At 40.5% G+C, this 13,122-nt stretch overlaps 1 protein-coding gene across 3 annotated transcripts in view; it reads left to right on the top strand.

The window, feature by feature from the left end:
• The window catches only part of CBFB (core-binding factor subunit beta), a 62,555-nt gene that overhangs the window by 32,993 nt on the left and 16,440 nt on the right, over positions 1 to 13,122 (top strand). For all 3 annotated transcript variants that reach the window (XM_080644725.1, XM_080644724.1, XM_080644726.1), the window contains exon 4: positions 2,570 to 2,686. In XM_080644725.1, coding sequence (XP_080500851.1) covers positions 2,570 to 2,686 — 117 coding nt within the window. The remainder of the gene's footprint in view (positions 1 to 2,569; positions 2,687 to 13,122) is intronic.

The raw sequence follows: 13,122 nt of genomic DNA, 5'->3' as shown, positions 1-13,122 counted from the left end.
TTTAATATATAGGATAGGTAATAAATAATGCAAATTTTAGCTCACCAAAGCACTGAGATTGTTCATAGAAAACATTCAGTATAGGCGAGTAAAGAACCTTATTTGTAAAGATACTAGAGGCCCAGTGCACGAAATGTGTGCACAGAGGGTGGGTGTCCCTCAGTCCAGCCTGCACCCTCTCCAATCTGGGACCCCTTGGGGGATCGGGCCTAAACCGGCAGTCAGACATCCCTCTCACAATCCAGGACTGCTGGCTCCTAACCATTTGCCTGCCTGGCTGCCTGATTGCCCCTAGCCACTCTGCCTGCCAGCCTGATAGCCCCCTAACCACTCCCCTGCTGGCCTGATTGACATCTAACCGCTCCCCTGCCAGCATGATTGACACCTAACTGCTCCTCTGCCAGCCCAATCACCCCCAAATGCCCTCCCCTGCAGGCCTGGTCACCCCCAACTGCCCTCCCCTGCTGGCCATCTTGTGGTGACCATCTTGTGACGACCTGGGTGCGGCCATCTTGTGGTGGCCATCTTGTGACAATATAGGGATGGACATCTTGTGATGCGAGAGTGTGAGGGTCAATTTGCATATTACCTCTTTATTATATAGGATTATTATATAGGATATTTGGGCACTGGCTGGTGTGGCTCAGGAGGTCATGGTTCAATTCCCCGTCAGGGCACATGCCCAGGTTTACAGGCTAGATCCCCAGTAGGGGGCATGCAGGAGGCAGCCAATCAATGATTCTCATCATTGATGTTTCTATCTCCCTCCTCCTCTCTTTGAAATCAATAAAAATATATTGGGGTGGGAGATATTAGAGCAAAGCCTGGTATGTAGTAAATGCTGTGCAGGTATTCATTAAGAAAAAAAAAGATATTTGGTAACCTAGAGTTTTGAAAATTAATTGAAGTCCTGCTTCCTCTGTAGGACTTTAAAAATCTTAAGGCATTTAATGATTTAAAAGTCTATTATGAGCCCAGCCAGCATGGCTCAGTGGTTAAATGTTGACCTATGAACCAGGAGGTCATGGTTCGATTCCTGGTCAGGGCACATGTCCGGGTTGTGGCTCTATCCCCAGTGTGGGGCATGCAGGAGGCAGCCAGTCAGTGATTCTCTGTTACCATTAATGTTTCTGTCTCTCCCTCTTCCTTTCTCTCTGAAATCAATAAAAAAATTTTTTTAAAAAAGTATGTGTTTTAAAAATAAGTAAGTGAAATAAAAATAAAAAGTCTATGTTGAATTTTGTTTAGAAGCTTTTGTTAAATGAGGAAGTGAAGACCTAAAATAAAAAAGTTTTTTGACCTAAAATGAAAAATTTTAACGTTACTATTAGAATAGTATGGTATTAGGGTGAGGGAGATTGTAGGAACTGTAATAATTTTTTTTCTTAATATTTTTACTGCATCATAGAAAAATATTCCCTCAAGATCATAGCATTAGAACCTTTCTTGATGGATCCTTAATTGCTCTTGAGAACAATTACAGTTTCAGGCAGTATGAGAATTAATTTGGTGATTGAAAATGAAAGTGATCTGAATTTGGAAATCATACCTAAAGTGACTTTTTCTCTAAGGTTATTTATTTACCTGAAAAAGAATGGTGAATAAATAAATATTTTATTAGTTAAGGTTTTTTACTTACAAGCAGGAAAAATCAACTATGGCTAACTTAAGTTTTTGTGTTTTTTTAAAAAGGCAGCATTGCCCTGGCTAGTTTGGTTCACTGGGTAGAGCATCGGCCTGCAGACTGAAGGATCCCAGGTTCGATTCGGTCAAGGGCACATGCTCGGGTTGCAGGCTCCATCCCCAGTAGGGGGCGTGCAGAAGGCAGCCAGTCAATGATTCTCTCATCATTGATGTTTCTATCTCTCTCCCTCTCCCTTCCTCTCAAAAATCAATAAAAATATAAAAAAGATAAAATAAATAAAAAAGGCAGCATTACCTACTTGACTTGGGTAGTGAACACACAATACAACATACAGGTGATACAGAATTGTACACCTGAAACCTATATAATTTTATTAATCAGTGTCACCCCAATAAATTCAATTTAAAAAGCAGCATTACTTATCAGATAGCTATGAAGTTGCTTATAAAACTGAAGAAAAGTGTAAAAGAGCCTGACCCTGGATAGCTCCAGGGATCCAAATAAATGGAAGCAGTGCACACTTTTCAGGAGCTAATGAATTCCAGTTGTTTTCCATCTTTATATCTTTCTACTCAAGATTCAAAAACCAAGGCAAAGTACTTGATTGTCCTAGCTACAGCTGGAGGAGCAATGATGTCTACTTCAAATACCATCTTACTATAGTTTTTACAAAATCTGTAAAACTTTTTTTAAAAAAGTAATCTGGAAGAATTGTAACTAGAAATAAAATTTTGGTAAACCATATTAACTTAATGTATAGAATGTGGTCAGAGGCTGTAGTTTATATACTAGTACTTATAATTCTTGATTTTATTATTGTATTTATTTTTTTATTTCCTAAGAAAACCACAGTTTACATAAGTAACTTTGACCTTTGTTTTTCATGTGTCTGATTCGTTTTCACCCTTCTTTTCTGTGTCTTAGGTCTATTTGAAGGCTCCAATGATTCTGAATGGAGTCTGTGTTATCTGGAAAGGTTGGATTGATCTCCAGAGACTGGATGGTATGGGCTGCCTGGAATTTGATGAGGAGCGAGCCCAGGTAGGGAGACTTCAGGCTTTACTGAGTGTGGTCCCTTTATAGACCCCTAATGTTGCCTGTGTCTGGGGATCTATTTTACCCCATCTTTAAGAGTAAGTATAGCCAAAACCGGTTTGGCTTAGTGGATGGAGCGTCAGCTTGCGGACTGAAGGGTCCCAGGTTCGATTCCGGTCAGGGGCATGTAACTTGGTTGCGGGCACATCCCCAGTGGGAGGTGTGCAGGAGGCAGCTGATCGATGTTTCTCTCTCATCGATGTTTCTGACTATCTATCACTCTTCCTTCCTCTCTGTAAAAAATCAATAAAATATATTTTAAAAAAAAAAAAAAGAGTAAGTATAGCCCTAGCCGGTTTGGCTCAGTGGATAGAGCATCGACCTGCGGACTGAAGGGTCCCAGGTTCTTTTCCGGCCAAGGGCACATGCCCGGGTTGCAGGCTTGATCCCCAGTAGAGAGTGTGCAGGAGGCAGCTGATCAGTCATTCTCATCATTGATGTTTCTCTCTCTCTCCTCTCCCTTCCTCTCTGAGGTCAATAAAAATATGTATTTTTTTTAAAAAAGAGTAAGTATAAAAAGTCTCATGTTCAAACAATATTGAGGAATCCTGAAGATGTTGTGATACAAATTCTGGTCCTAGTTTTAGGTAAGTTTTTCCTTCAGTGGTTGTAAAATTTCATTTGATTACCCTGATCTCAGTGGGCTACTTCAGAGTCCAGTAAATGGTTCTCTTTAGTATTTGTTCCTGATCTTTAGAACATCATGAGGAAGAAAAAACAGTTCATAATAAAATGTAGCACCAACACTGAGGAGCTCGGCAAATCCTCTCCCCAAACACTGGACAAAATTGTTTAAAAAAAACAAACAAAACCATTTAATGTCTCGACATTAACCAAAGGCCATAAATTGAGAGGCATTTATTCAAACAAAGCTACCTGAATTTCACTAATAACAGTAACTGGCAAACAATCCAGGAAAGCTAATATTATAGGAAGCAACAAAATGGCAAGACTAGCCAGAAATTTATTAGGGTTATCTAGGAAAGAGATATAACCCTTATGGTCCCAAAGGCTGTGTGCATATATAAGGCCATACCTGTTCAGGAAAAAACTAAGAGGACCTTTGGAGGAAGCTAATTCTGGCTGAACACAGTTTAGACTGATAAGATCCCTGCACTTTTACAAGATTCCCCCAAAGCACACATCCTGTGACAAAGGATGGAAGCCTATTGAGTTCAGGTATTTAGGCAAAACTTCTCACTAGTCATTGGCTGACCACTAATTTATTCTGATGGGGGAATGGGGTGGCAACCCCTAGAAAGCAAGGCTTAAAAACAATAACTAAGCAGTGACATCAGAGGCTGCACACTGCTGAGGAAACAGATTCTACAGAATTGGCCCAGGCAAGTCACTAAACAGAAAACCCGAAGCAGTGTTATAACCAATTTAGTTTATACAAGGGAAAATTTTAGATTGAATTGACTTTTAAAACAAATATTTTATTGGAATGATAGGTAAAAAATTTAGTTTAACCCACAGCATTTCCCATACTTAGAATTTTCCAAGCTTTGTTGCCCCAGTCCACAAATTGAGCTTTATCACTACAAAGTAAGTGCCATCTGTTGTGATAGTAAATTAATAATAGGTTTTACATAATGTAAAAATTTCAAAGCAGGAGATTCCAACCATCCAATCAGCAGTCAGCACTTACCTGTAGCTTTTCCCATCCCAAAATCATCTAAAGAGACAAGTCAGTGTAGAAATTAAGAGTAGACGCTTCACGGTCATAATTGTGAATCCTCACCCCACCACTTAACAGCTGTTATGGACTGAAAGTTGTGTTCCCCCAAAATTCATACGTTGAAGCCCTAACCTCCACTGTGACTATATTTGGAGATAGGGCTTCTATAGGGAAATTAAGGTTTAGTCCTATATAATAAAAGGCTAATATGCAAATTGTCCCCTCAACCCAGGAGTTCAACCGAAGACAGGGCTGGCTGGCCAGCCAGCTGCCCACGGCCCCTCCCACTGGGTGTGTAGGAATTCCTGCACCAGGCTTCTAGTTAAGTCTTAAGAGTGGGACTGTGTGGTGTGATAGGATTAGTGTCCTGATAAGAGATCTTACTAATTCTCTGCCATGAGAGGGCAGAATACTCTAACAGATACTGAGATACCAAGTAAGGTAAGAGATAAACAGAAGATAGTCACAATTCCATTTCAAAAAATCAATTGTGTAAATATTTCAGCTGAAATATTTTCATAGGTATTATCTTTTTGCCTTTATTCAGAGTACCTTTGACAAACATTAACAAGGATGTAGAATACAGTTGGTGTGTTGGTTATTTGGAAAACCAGCACTTCTACTCTCTGGTATACAATGGGAATGATTATGTATATTCATCATAAGCTATGTACTAGGACATTTGTATAGTGGCATTATTAGTAATAGCCAGAAACTGTAAACTGCCCAAATGCCCATTAACAGAATGTATAAATTATATGTTCACACAAAGAAATATAATGAGAATGAAAAATTCCAACTAGGATACCACTATGGATGAATTTTACAAATATATTGAGTGTACCAAAAAAAGAACATGCTGTATGAATCCATTTATATAAATTTATACAAATGGGCAAAACTACAATAGAAGTAAAGATAGTGGTTCATCCTTGGGAGAGGGGGCTAGTTACTGGAATGGAGCAGAAGGAGTCTTTTGAGATGCTGGTACTGTTCTTTTTTTTTCACATGGAATCTAGTTACAGGGAACATTCAGTTTGTGAAAATTCATCAAGCTATATTTTAGGACAGTGCTGTCCAGTATAATTCAAATGTAAGCCACATAATATAATTTAAAATTTTCTAGAAGCTACATTTAAAAAGGTAAAAAGAAACAATTGTAATTAAGTTTATATTATATTTTATTTAACTTAAAATATCATGAATTTACAGTCAGCATAAAAAGTTAGGTATATTTTACATTTTTTTGGTAATAAGTATTTGCAATCCACTTAGAGTCAGACTAGTGTATTTTCCACTTACAGATTAGACTAGCCACATTTCAAGTATACAGTAACCATATGTAACTTGTTGCTACCATATTGGACAACATAGCCTTAAGCTATGTGTATTTTTTGTATGGACATTAGGTTAATGATGGACTGAATATACTACAGTGGTCTCACAAGATTTTAATGGAGTTGAAAAATTCCTATCTGATGATATTCCTATTATATTGTTTTTTCTATTTTTATTTTTTTAATTCTCACTCAAGGATATGTTTAGTGATTTTGAGAGAGAGAGAGAGAGAGAGAGAAATAGATTGATCAGTTGCCTCTTATACAGGGATCGAACCCATATACAGCCTAGGTATATGCCCCAACCAGGAAACGAACCTGCAACCTTTTTGGTGTATGGGATGACACTCCAACCAACTGAACCACCCGGCTGGGGCTTCATCATTATACTCTTAATTTACTTTAGCAGTCACAAAAAATGTTTTTACCTTTAACATAATGACTTTTCAAAAGTTTTCGCCCTAGCTGGTTTGGCTCAGTGGATAGAGCATTGGCCTATGGACTGAAGGGTCCCAGGTTCTCTTCCGGCCAAGGGCACATGCCCAGGTTGTGGGTTCAGTCCCCAGTAGGGGGCATTCAGGAGGCAGCCAATCGATGATTCTCTCTCATCACTGATGTTTCCATCTCTCTCTCCTTCCTTCCTCTCTGAAATCAATAAAAATATATTTTAAAAAAAGTTTTACAGGCATACCTTGGCAATATTGTGGGTTTGGTTCTAGACCACTGCAATAAAGCAACTATTGGAATAAAGCAAGTCACACCAATTTTTTGGTTCCCAGTGCACATAAAAGTTATGTTTACACTATACTGTAGTCCAGTAAGTATACAATAACATTATGTCTAAAGAAGAATGTATGTACATACCCTTATTTTAATATTTATGGGGTTTTGTTGTTTATTGATTTCAGAGAGGAAGGAAGAGGGAGAGAGAGAAACATCAATGATGACAGAATCATTGATCGGCTGCCTCCAGCACACCCCACAATGGGGATCGAGCTCGCAGCCCAGGCATGTGCCCTGACCGGGAATCAAACCATGACCTCCTGGTTCATAGATTGACTCTCAGTCACTGAGCCACACTGGCTGGGGCGGGTCATTTGTTTTAAATGAAAAGTTATGTTCTACAGAATGATGTTAAATGCACCATGTGCAAGTACACTTGTTATATTGTAGTCTTTGAAGTACATGATGAAGTTTCTTCAGCAGATTTATCTTTTGGTTTTCATGTGATCAGTGATAATTCTGGTCCACACAGAATATTAAATGTCATTATTTTATGCAAATTTTACATTTATCATCGACATTCTTGGAAATGAATTTGATTCTTAATTTTTTCATTAAACATGCACTTGCATTTTAAAATTCATTGCTGCAAAAAAGGTAAGTATCACCAAACTGTAAGATAAATATAATTATAAACTTATGCAATATAATATAGACAAACTCACTTCAGCAAGAATGGTCAGAGTATTCTATATATTCTCTATGAAAAGCACTGCTGGACCTTTATTTCCCACATGGATTTCACATATACCCAACCAAAGACCTTTTATGATGGACCCTACTTGACTACATAGTGCGGATTGTGGTATAAACCATGGAGTAATAGACTAGTAGAACAAGTAGCTGGCAGACAGCGGAGTGTTGAAAACCTTTCCGGCTACCACTTGAGATTGGTAGTTAGTTGTCCAAGGCCATTTGAGTGTACTTTACTGGATGAGCGTGTAGTTTTATCAGCAAGGGCCCTTTATGCTGAACTTGAAAGGGAGGTATTACTTAAGGTTGCAACAGGAAAGGACCAGGATAACATTGGTAATTGCTGATTGTCTTTCAGATTTAACCATTTATTAAAGTGCACATTTTTTACTGCACATATATTTCACTTCTCACTAGGAGAGACCAAGACACAGCTGGAATTAGAAAGTGGAGGGCTACCAAATCTATTAATTTATTACAACTATTAATAATAATACTTGGTGTGTTTTTTTTAATGAAATAAAAATCTCTGACCACCCTGGCCAGGTGACTCAGTTGGTTGAAGCATTGTCCCATACACCAAAAGGTTGTAGGTTCAATTCCCAGTCAGGGAGTGTATGGGAGGCAACCAACCGATGTTTCTCTTGCACGTTAGTGTTTTTCTCTCTTTCCCTTTCTAACTCTCTAAAAAGTCATTTTAAAAAATCCCCATGTTAGGTTAAAAAAAATCTCTGACCATTGCCAGAATACACATTAGAAGCTAATAATTTCCTTAGGGAATTAGATCACATCTCGTGCTTCATGCTCTCATTTCATCGTGTAATTTTCCTGTACTGGACTAAATCACAGTTGATAATTACATATTGATTTTAGTAATTATTTGTTCATTGTCCACCTGCCTCACTAGGCCAGAAATTGTGAGGAAAAGCACCATTTGTTCCCTCACATTGTATCCATGACACCTAGCACAGTGATTTGGACATAATAAAGACTCACTAAATATTTGTGGAAAAATGAAAAAGTGAATGAGTGAATGCACAGGACAGAAGGGGTATACTGTTATCAGCAGGTGTGTACTAGTTGATACCTAGCTAAATAATAGAAATCCCCTGGGAGTTGAGAACAGTGTTCCTTTGCAGGTGCTTCTGGCTTATGTAGTACATTCTGAGAATACAGCAGGTATGTGTAATTACGTTTGGACAAATGTATAAATTTTATATATTTATAAATGCAAAATAATAGCTAAGACTTAATTGAGTGTGTACTGAAGCACTTTTAAAATATGTTATCTAATTCAATTTTTACAGTAGTCTTGCGAAGTAAATATTACTATGCCCAGTGATATGTTGTATGGGACTGCGACTTGGAGAAATGAAATATATTGCTCTGGGACAAAGTATTAACTTTGCTCAGTGACAAAGGATTTATCACATAGAACAAGATCTCCAGCAGTACATGGTCCAGGCCTGGTATAGCACTTAATTATGCTATCAGGGGCTCTAGGTCTTTTCATCTTCCTGCTGTACTATGCTCATTGTGTGACTATAGCCTCAATATCTTTGCAAGCTGGCTGCTCTTATTTCTGGGCATTGCATCAGTTTTTAAGAAGGAGGAAAAGTGAGCCGAAACCGGTTTGGCTCAGTGGATAGAGCGTCGGCCTGTGGACTGAAGGGTCCTGGGTTCGATTCCGGTCAAGGGCATGTACCTTGGTTGCGGGCACATCCCCAGTAGGGGGTGTGCAGGAGGCAGCTGATCGATGTTTCTCTCTCATCGATGTTTCTAACTCTCTATCCCTCTCCCTTCCTCTCTGTAAAAAATCAATAAAATACATTAAAAATGAATAAATAAAACGTGGGTTAGAATAAATTCTTTCCCCCTTTTAAAAGATTAAAAAAAAAAAAGATTAAAAAAAGGAGGAAAAGTGAAATGTCTTCTTTTTGCCCCCCCCCCCTTCACCATTTATCCACCCTATACCTTCCTCTGTCTCCACCCCTCCCACTCCCCAGGTGAAATGTCTCTCTTTTTTCCCATTAAAAATACCTTTATTGTTGAGATTATTACAGATGTCCCTCTTTTTTCCCCCCATTGCCTCCCTCCACCTGGTTCCCACCCTGCCCCAGGCCTTCACCACCCTATTGTCGATGTCCATAGGTAATGCATATCCTATATAATAAAAGGCTAATATGCAGCAAATTGTCTCTTCGACCAGGAGTTCAGCCAGGGGGTGGGGCCGGCTGACTAACTGCCCTTGGCCCCTCCCCCTGGCTGGCACTGCCCCCAATTCCCCCCCCACCCGCCTCGATTGGAGGCAGGGCTGACCAGACCCCACCTGTGCACAAATTCATGCACTGGGCCTCTAGTATGCACTTAAGATCTTAGTTTAATCTCTTCCCACTCCTCCCACCCCCCTTCTCTCTGAGAATCGACAGTCTGTTCCATTTTCATGTTGCTAATTCTTTTTTACTCAGTTTATTCTGTTCATTAGATTTCTTTTTTTTTTTTTTAATATATATTTTATTGATATTTTACAGAGAGGAAGGGAGAGGGATAGAGAGCTAGAAACATCGATGAGCGAGAAACATCGATCAGCTGCCTCCTGCACACCTCCCACCGGGGATGTGCCCGCAACCAATGTACATGCCCTTGACCGGAATCGAACCCGGGACCCTTCAGTCCGCAGGCCGACGCTCTATCCACTGAGCCAAACCGGTTTCGGCTGTTCATTAGATTTCTTATTTGTTTATTTTGATTTTTAGGTTCAATTATTGATAGGTATGTATTTGTTGCCATTTTGTTCATATTTTTTATCTTTTTCTTTTTATTCTTCCTCTTAAAGAATACCCTTCAACATTTCATATAATACTGGTTTGGCGGTGATGAACTCCATTAGCTTTTTCTTGTCTGTGAAGCACTTTATCTGACCTTCAATTCTAAATGATAGCTTTGCTGGGTAGAGTAATCTTGGTTTTAGGTCCTTGCTATTCATCACTTTGAATATTTCTTGCCACTCCCTTCTGGCCTGCATAGTTTCTGTTGCACTTGTTCTGACAGCTGACAGTCTTATAGGCATTCCCTTGTAGGTAACTAAGTGCTTTTCTCTTGCTGCTTTTAAGATTCTCACTTTGGCCCTAACCGGTTTGGCTCAGTGGATAGAGCGTCGGCCTGCGGACTCAAGGGTCCCAGGTTCGATTCTGGTCAAGGGCATGTACCTTGGTTGCAGGCACATCCCCAGTGGGGAGTGTGTAGGATGCAGCTGATCGATGTTTCTCTCTCATCGATGTTTCTAACTCTCTATCACTCTCCCTTCCTCTCTGTAAAAAATCAATAAAATATATATTTTTTAAAAGATTCTCACTTTGTCTTTAGCCCTTGGCATTTTAATTATGAAGTGTCTTGGTGTGGTCCTCTTTGGGATTCTCTTGTTTGGGAATCTCTGTGCTTCCTGGACTTGTAAGTCTATTTCTTTCACCAGGTAAAGGATGTTTTCTGTCATTACTTCTTCAAATGGGTTTTCAATATCTTGTTCTCTTTTTTTCTTCTGGCATCCCCATAATTCGGATGTAGGTAACGCTTGAACTTGTTCCAGAGGCTCCTTACACTATCTTCATATTTTTGGATTCTTATTTCTTTTTGCTCTTCTGGTTGGGTGTTTTTGCTTCTTCAGATTTCAAATCATTGATTTGATTCTCAGAACCCTCTATTCTATTGAATCCCTGTATGTTATTCTTTATTTCAGTCAGTGTGCTTAATTTCTGACTAGTCCTTTTCCAGGTGTTCGGCATTCTCGCTAAGATCCTTGAAAGTCTCACTAAGTCTCTTGGAGGTTTCTAGAAGATTCTTGAGTAACCTTCTAACTGTGGTTTTAAACTCTTATGTCCAGTAGTTTGCTTTCTTCCATCTCTTTCATTTGTGACATGTTTCTATGTCTCTGCATTTTGGCTGCTTCCCTATGTATTGGGTAGAGCAGCTATGTCTCCTTGAGTTGGTAGAGTGGCCTTTTTGTAGTAGGTGTCCTATAGGGCCCAGTGACTCAGTCTCCCCAGTCACCTAAGCTGGGAACTTTAGGTGCACCCCTTTGTTGGCTTAGCACAGTTTTGTTGTAGTTGAGACATAATAGCTGTTGGTATCACTGGGAAGAATTGACCTTCAGGCCAATTTGCTGTGAGGACCAGCTGCAACTACAGTGGGAGAGCTGCTGTGCAGGAGACACCCCTAAGGAGCAGGACTTGCTTCAGTGGGGTTTGGTGCTCACTGAGTCTGCCCCTTGAGTGTGTCGCTTAAGGGTGTGTAGAGTTGTAATCTGGTATAGCCTGACACTGACCACTGGGTACACTGGCTCGTGGGTCTCCAGGGAGGTACAAAGTTAGCCACGAGAGGAGCTACGAGAGGTCTGCAGATTCCTCCTCTTTGTATTGGGTTTGAAGTGCCCAGATGAGGCCCAGCTATGAAGCAAGGCAGACTGGTGCTGGTGCCAGGTCTGAGCCTTTTATTGATATGTTTGGGGCTCCCTGACCCAGCTGCAGCTTGTTTGAGATTTCAAGGACAGGCCATTCAAAAACAAAAGCTGCTGCAAACAGCTTGGGTGGAGCTATAAATTGGATGAGGCGGGGTCTTAGGGAATCACCAGGGTGGAGCAAACAGAAATGGCTGCTAGTCAGCTCTGCAACTGGGGAGGTCCCAGCACAGGATCAATGATCCCTGTGAGTACCTCCATCTGGGAGAAAGCCGCCTCCAAGTTCCTGCCCTGATGCCAGACAAATGCGTCCCCCAGAGCCTCGCCCTGGTGCTGGAGCTCAGATGAAGCAGGACCTTGCAAGTTCAGTTCGTGGTGCCTGCATTTTACGAGGAACAAGCTGGGTTTCCAGCAGCCTCTGTGTCACTGAGCTCCCAATCTGCACTGGTTTTTACAGCCTGTAGTTATGGGGACTTCTTTTCCCAGCTCTGGGACCCTGGGCTGGGCGTCTGGTATGGGGCTGGGACCCCTTGCTCTTCCAGGCGGCCTCCGCAGAAAAGATCTCCCTCCCAATTAAAAAAGTGCCAGACCAGCCCGTTCCGTGCCTCCCCGCCTCCTACCAGTCTCAGTGTGTTTTCTTCTCTAGTTGTAGGACTTCCATTCAGCCAGCTTTCCGGCAGTTCTGGATGATGGTTGTTCTGTATTTTAGTTGTAATTTTTATGTGGTTGTTGGGGGTCAGCGAGTACAGGTGTTTTACTTATGGCCATCTTGGTTCCCTCTCCAGATTAAATGACTCTTAAATTACTTTTTAGAAGCCCCATTAGGTTGACTTAGGTTTCTGTCTCATTGGTTAAGAACTAAGTTACCTGGCCACCCCTTGTTGCAATGAATCTAGGAAGGTGAATATTGATTTTTTTTTTTTTTTTTTTGGTAAAATCTATTTTATTGATTTTTTTACAGAGAGGAAGGGAGAGGGATAGAGAGTTAGAAATATCAATCAGCTGCCTCCTACACACTCCTTACTGGGTATGTGCTCACAATCAAGGTACATGCCCTTGACCGGAACCGAACCTGGGACCCTTGAGTCTGCAGGCCGACGCTCTATCCACTGAGCTAAACTGGTTAGGGCTTGATTACTTTTTTTGTATTGTTTTTGATCTTTTAGTTTCTTCAGTTGTACCATCGAAAATCCTATTATTGACGAGTGTTAAGCTGCAAAGGTTGAGCATCCTGTGCTGTAGACAGTACAGGAAAATTACACGATGAAATGAGAGCATGAAGCACGACATGTGATCTAATTCCCTAAGGAAATTATTAGCCTCTAATGTGTATTCTAGCAATGGTCAGAGATTTTTTAAGTTGGAGGGTATTATAGTCAGATTGTGCTGTAGAAGATGGCTTTGATGATGGCTTTGTGGTGGGTTAGGGAGTGAC

This window comes from Plecotus auritus, assembly GCF_963455305.1.
Source record: "Plecotus auritus genome assembly, chromosome: 10".
In the NCBI taxonomy this organism is placed as follows: Eukaryota; Metazoa; Chordata; class Mammalia; order Chiroptera; family Vespertilionidae; genus Plecotus; species Plecotus auritus.
This window is presented reverse-complemented; position numbering and strand designations above follow the sequence as displayed.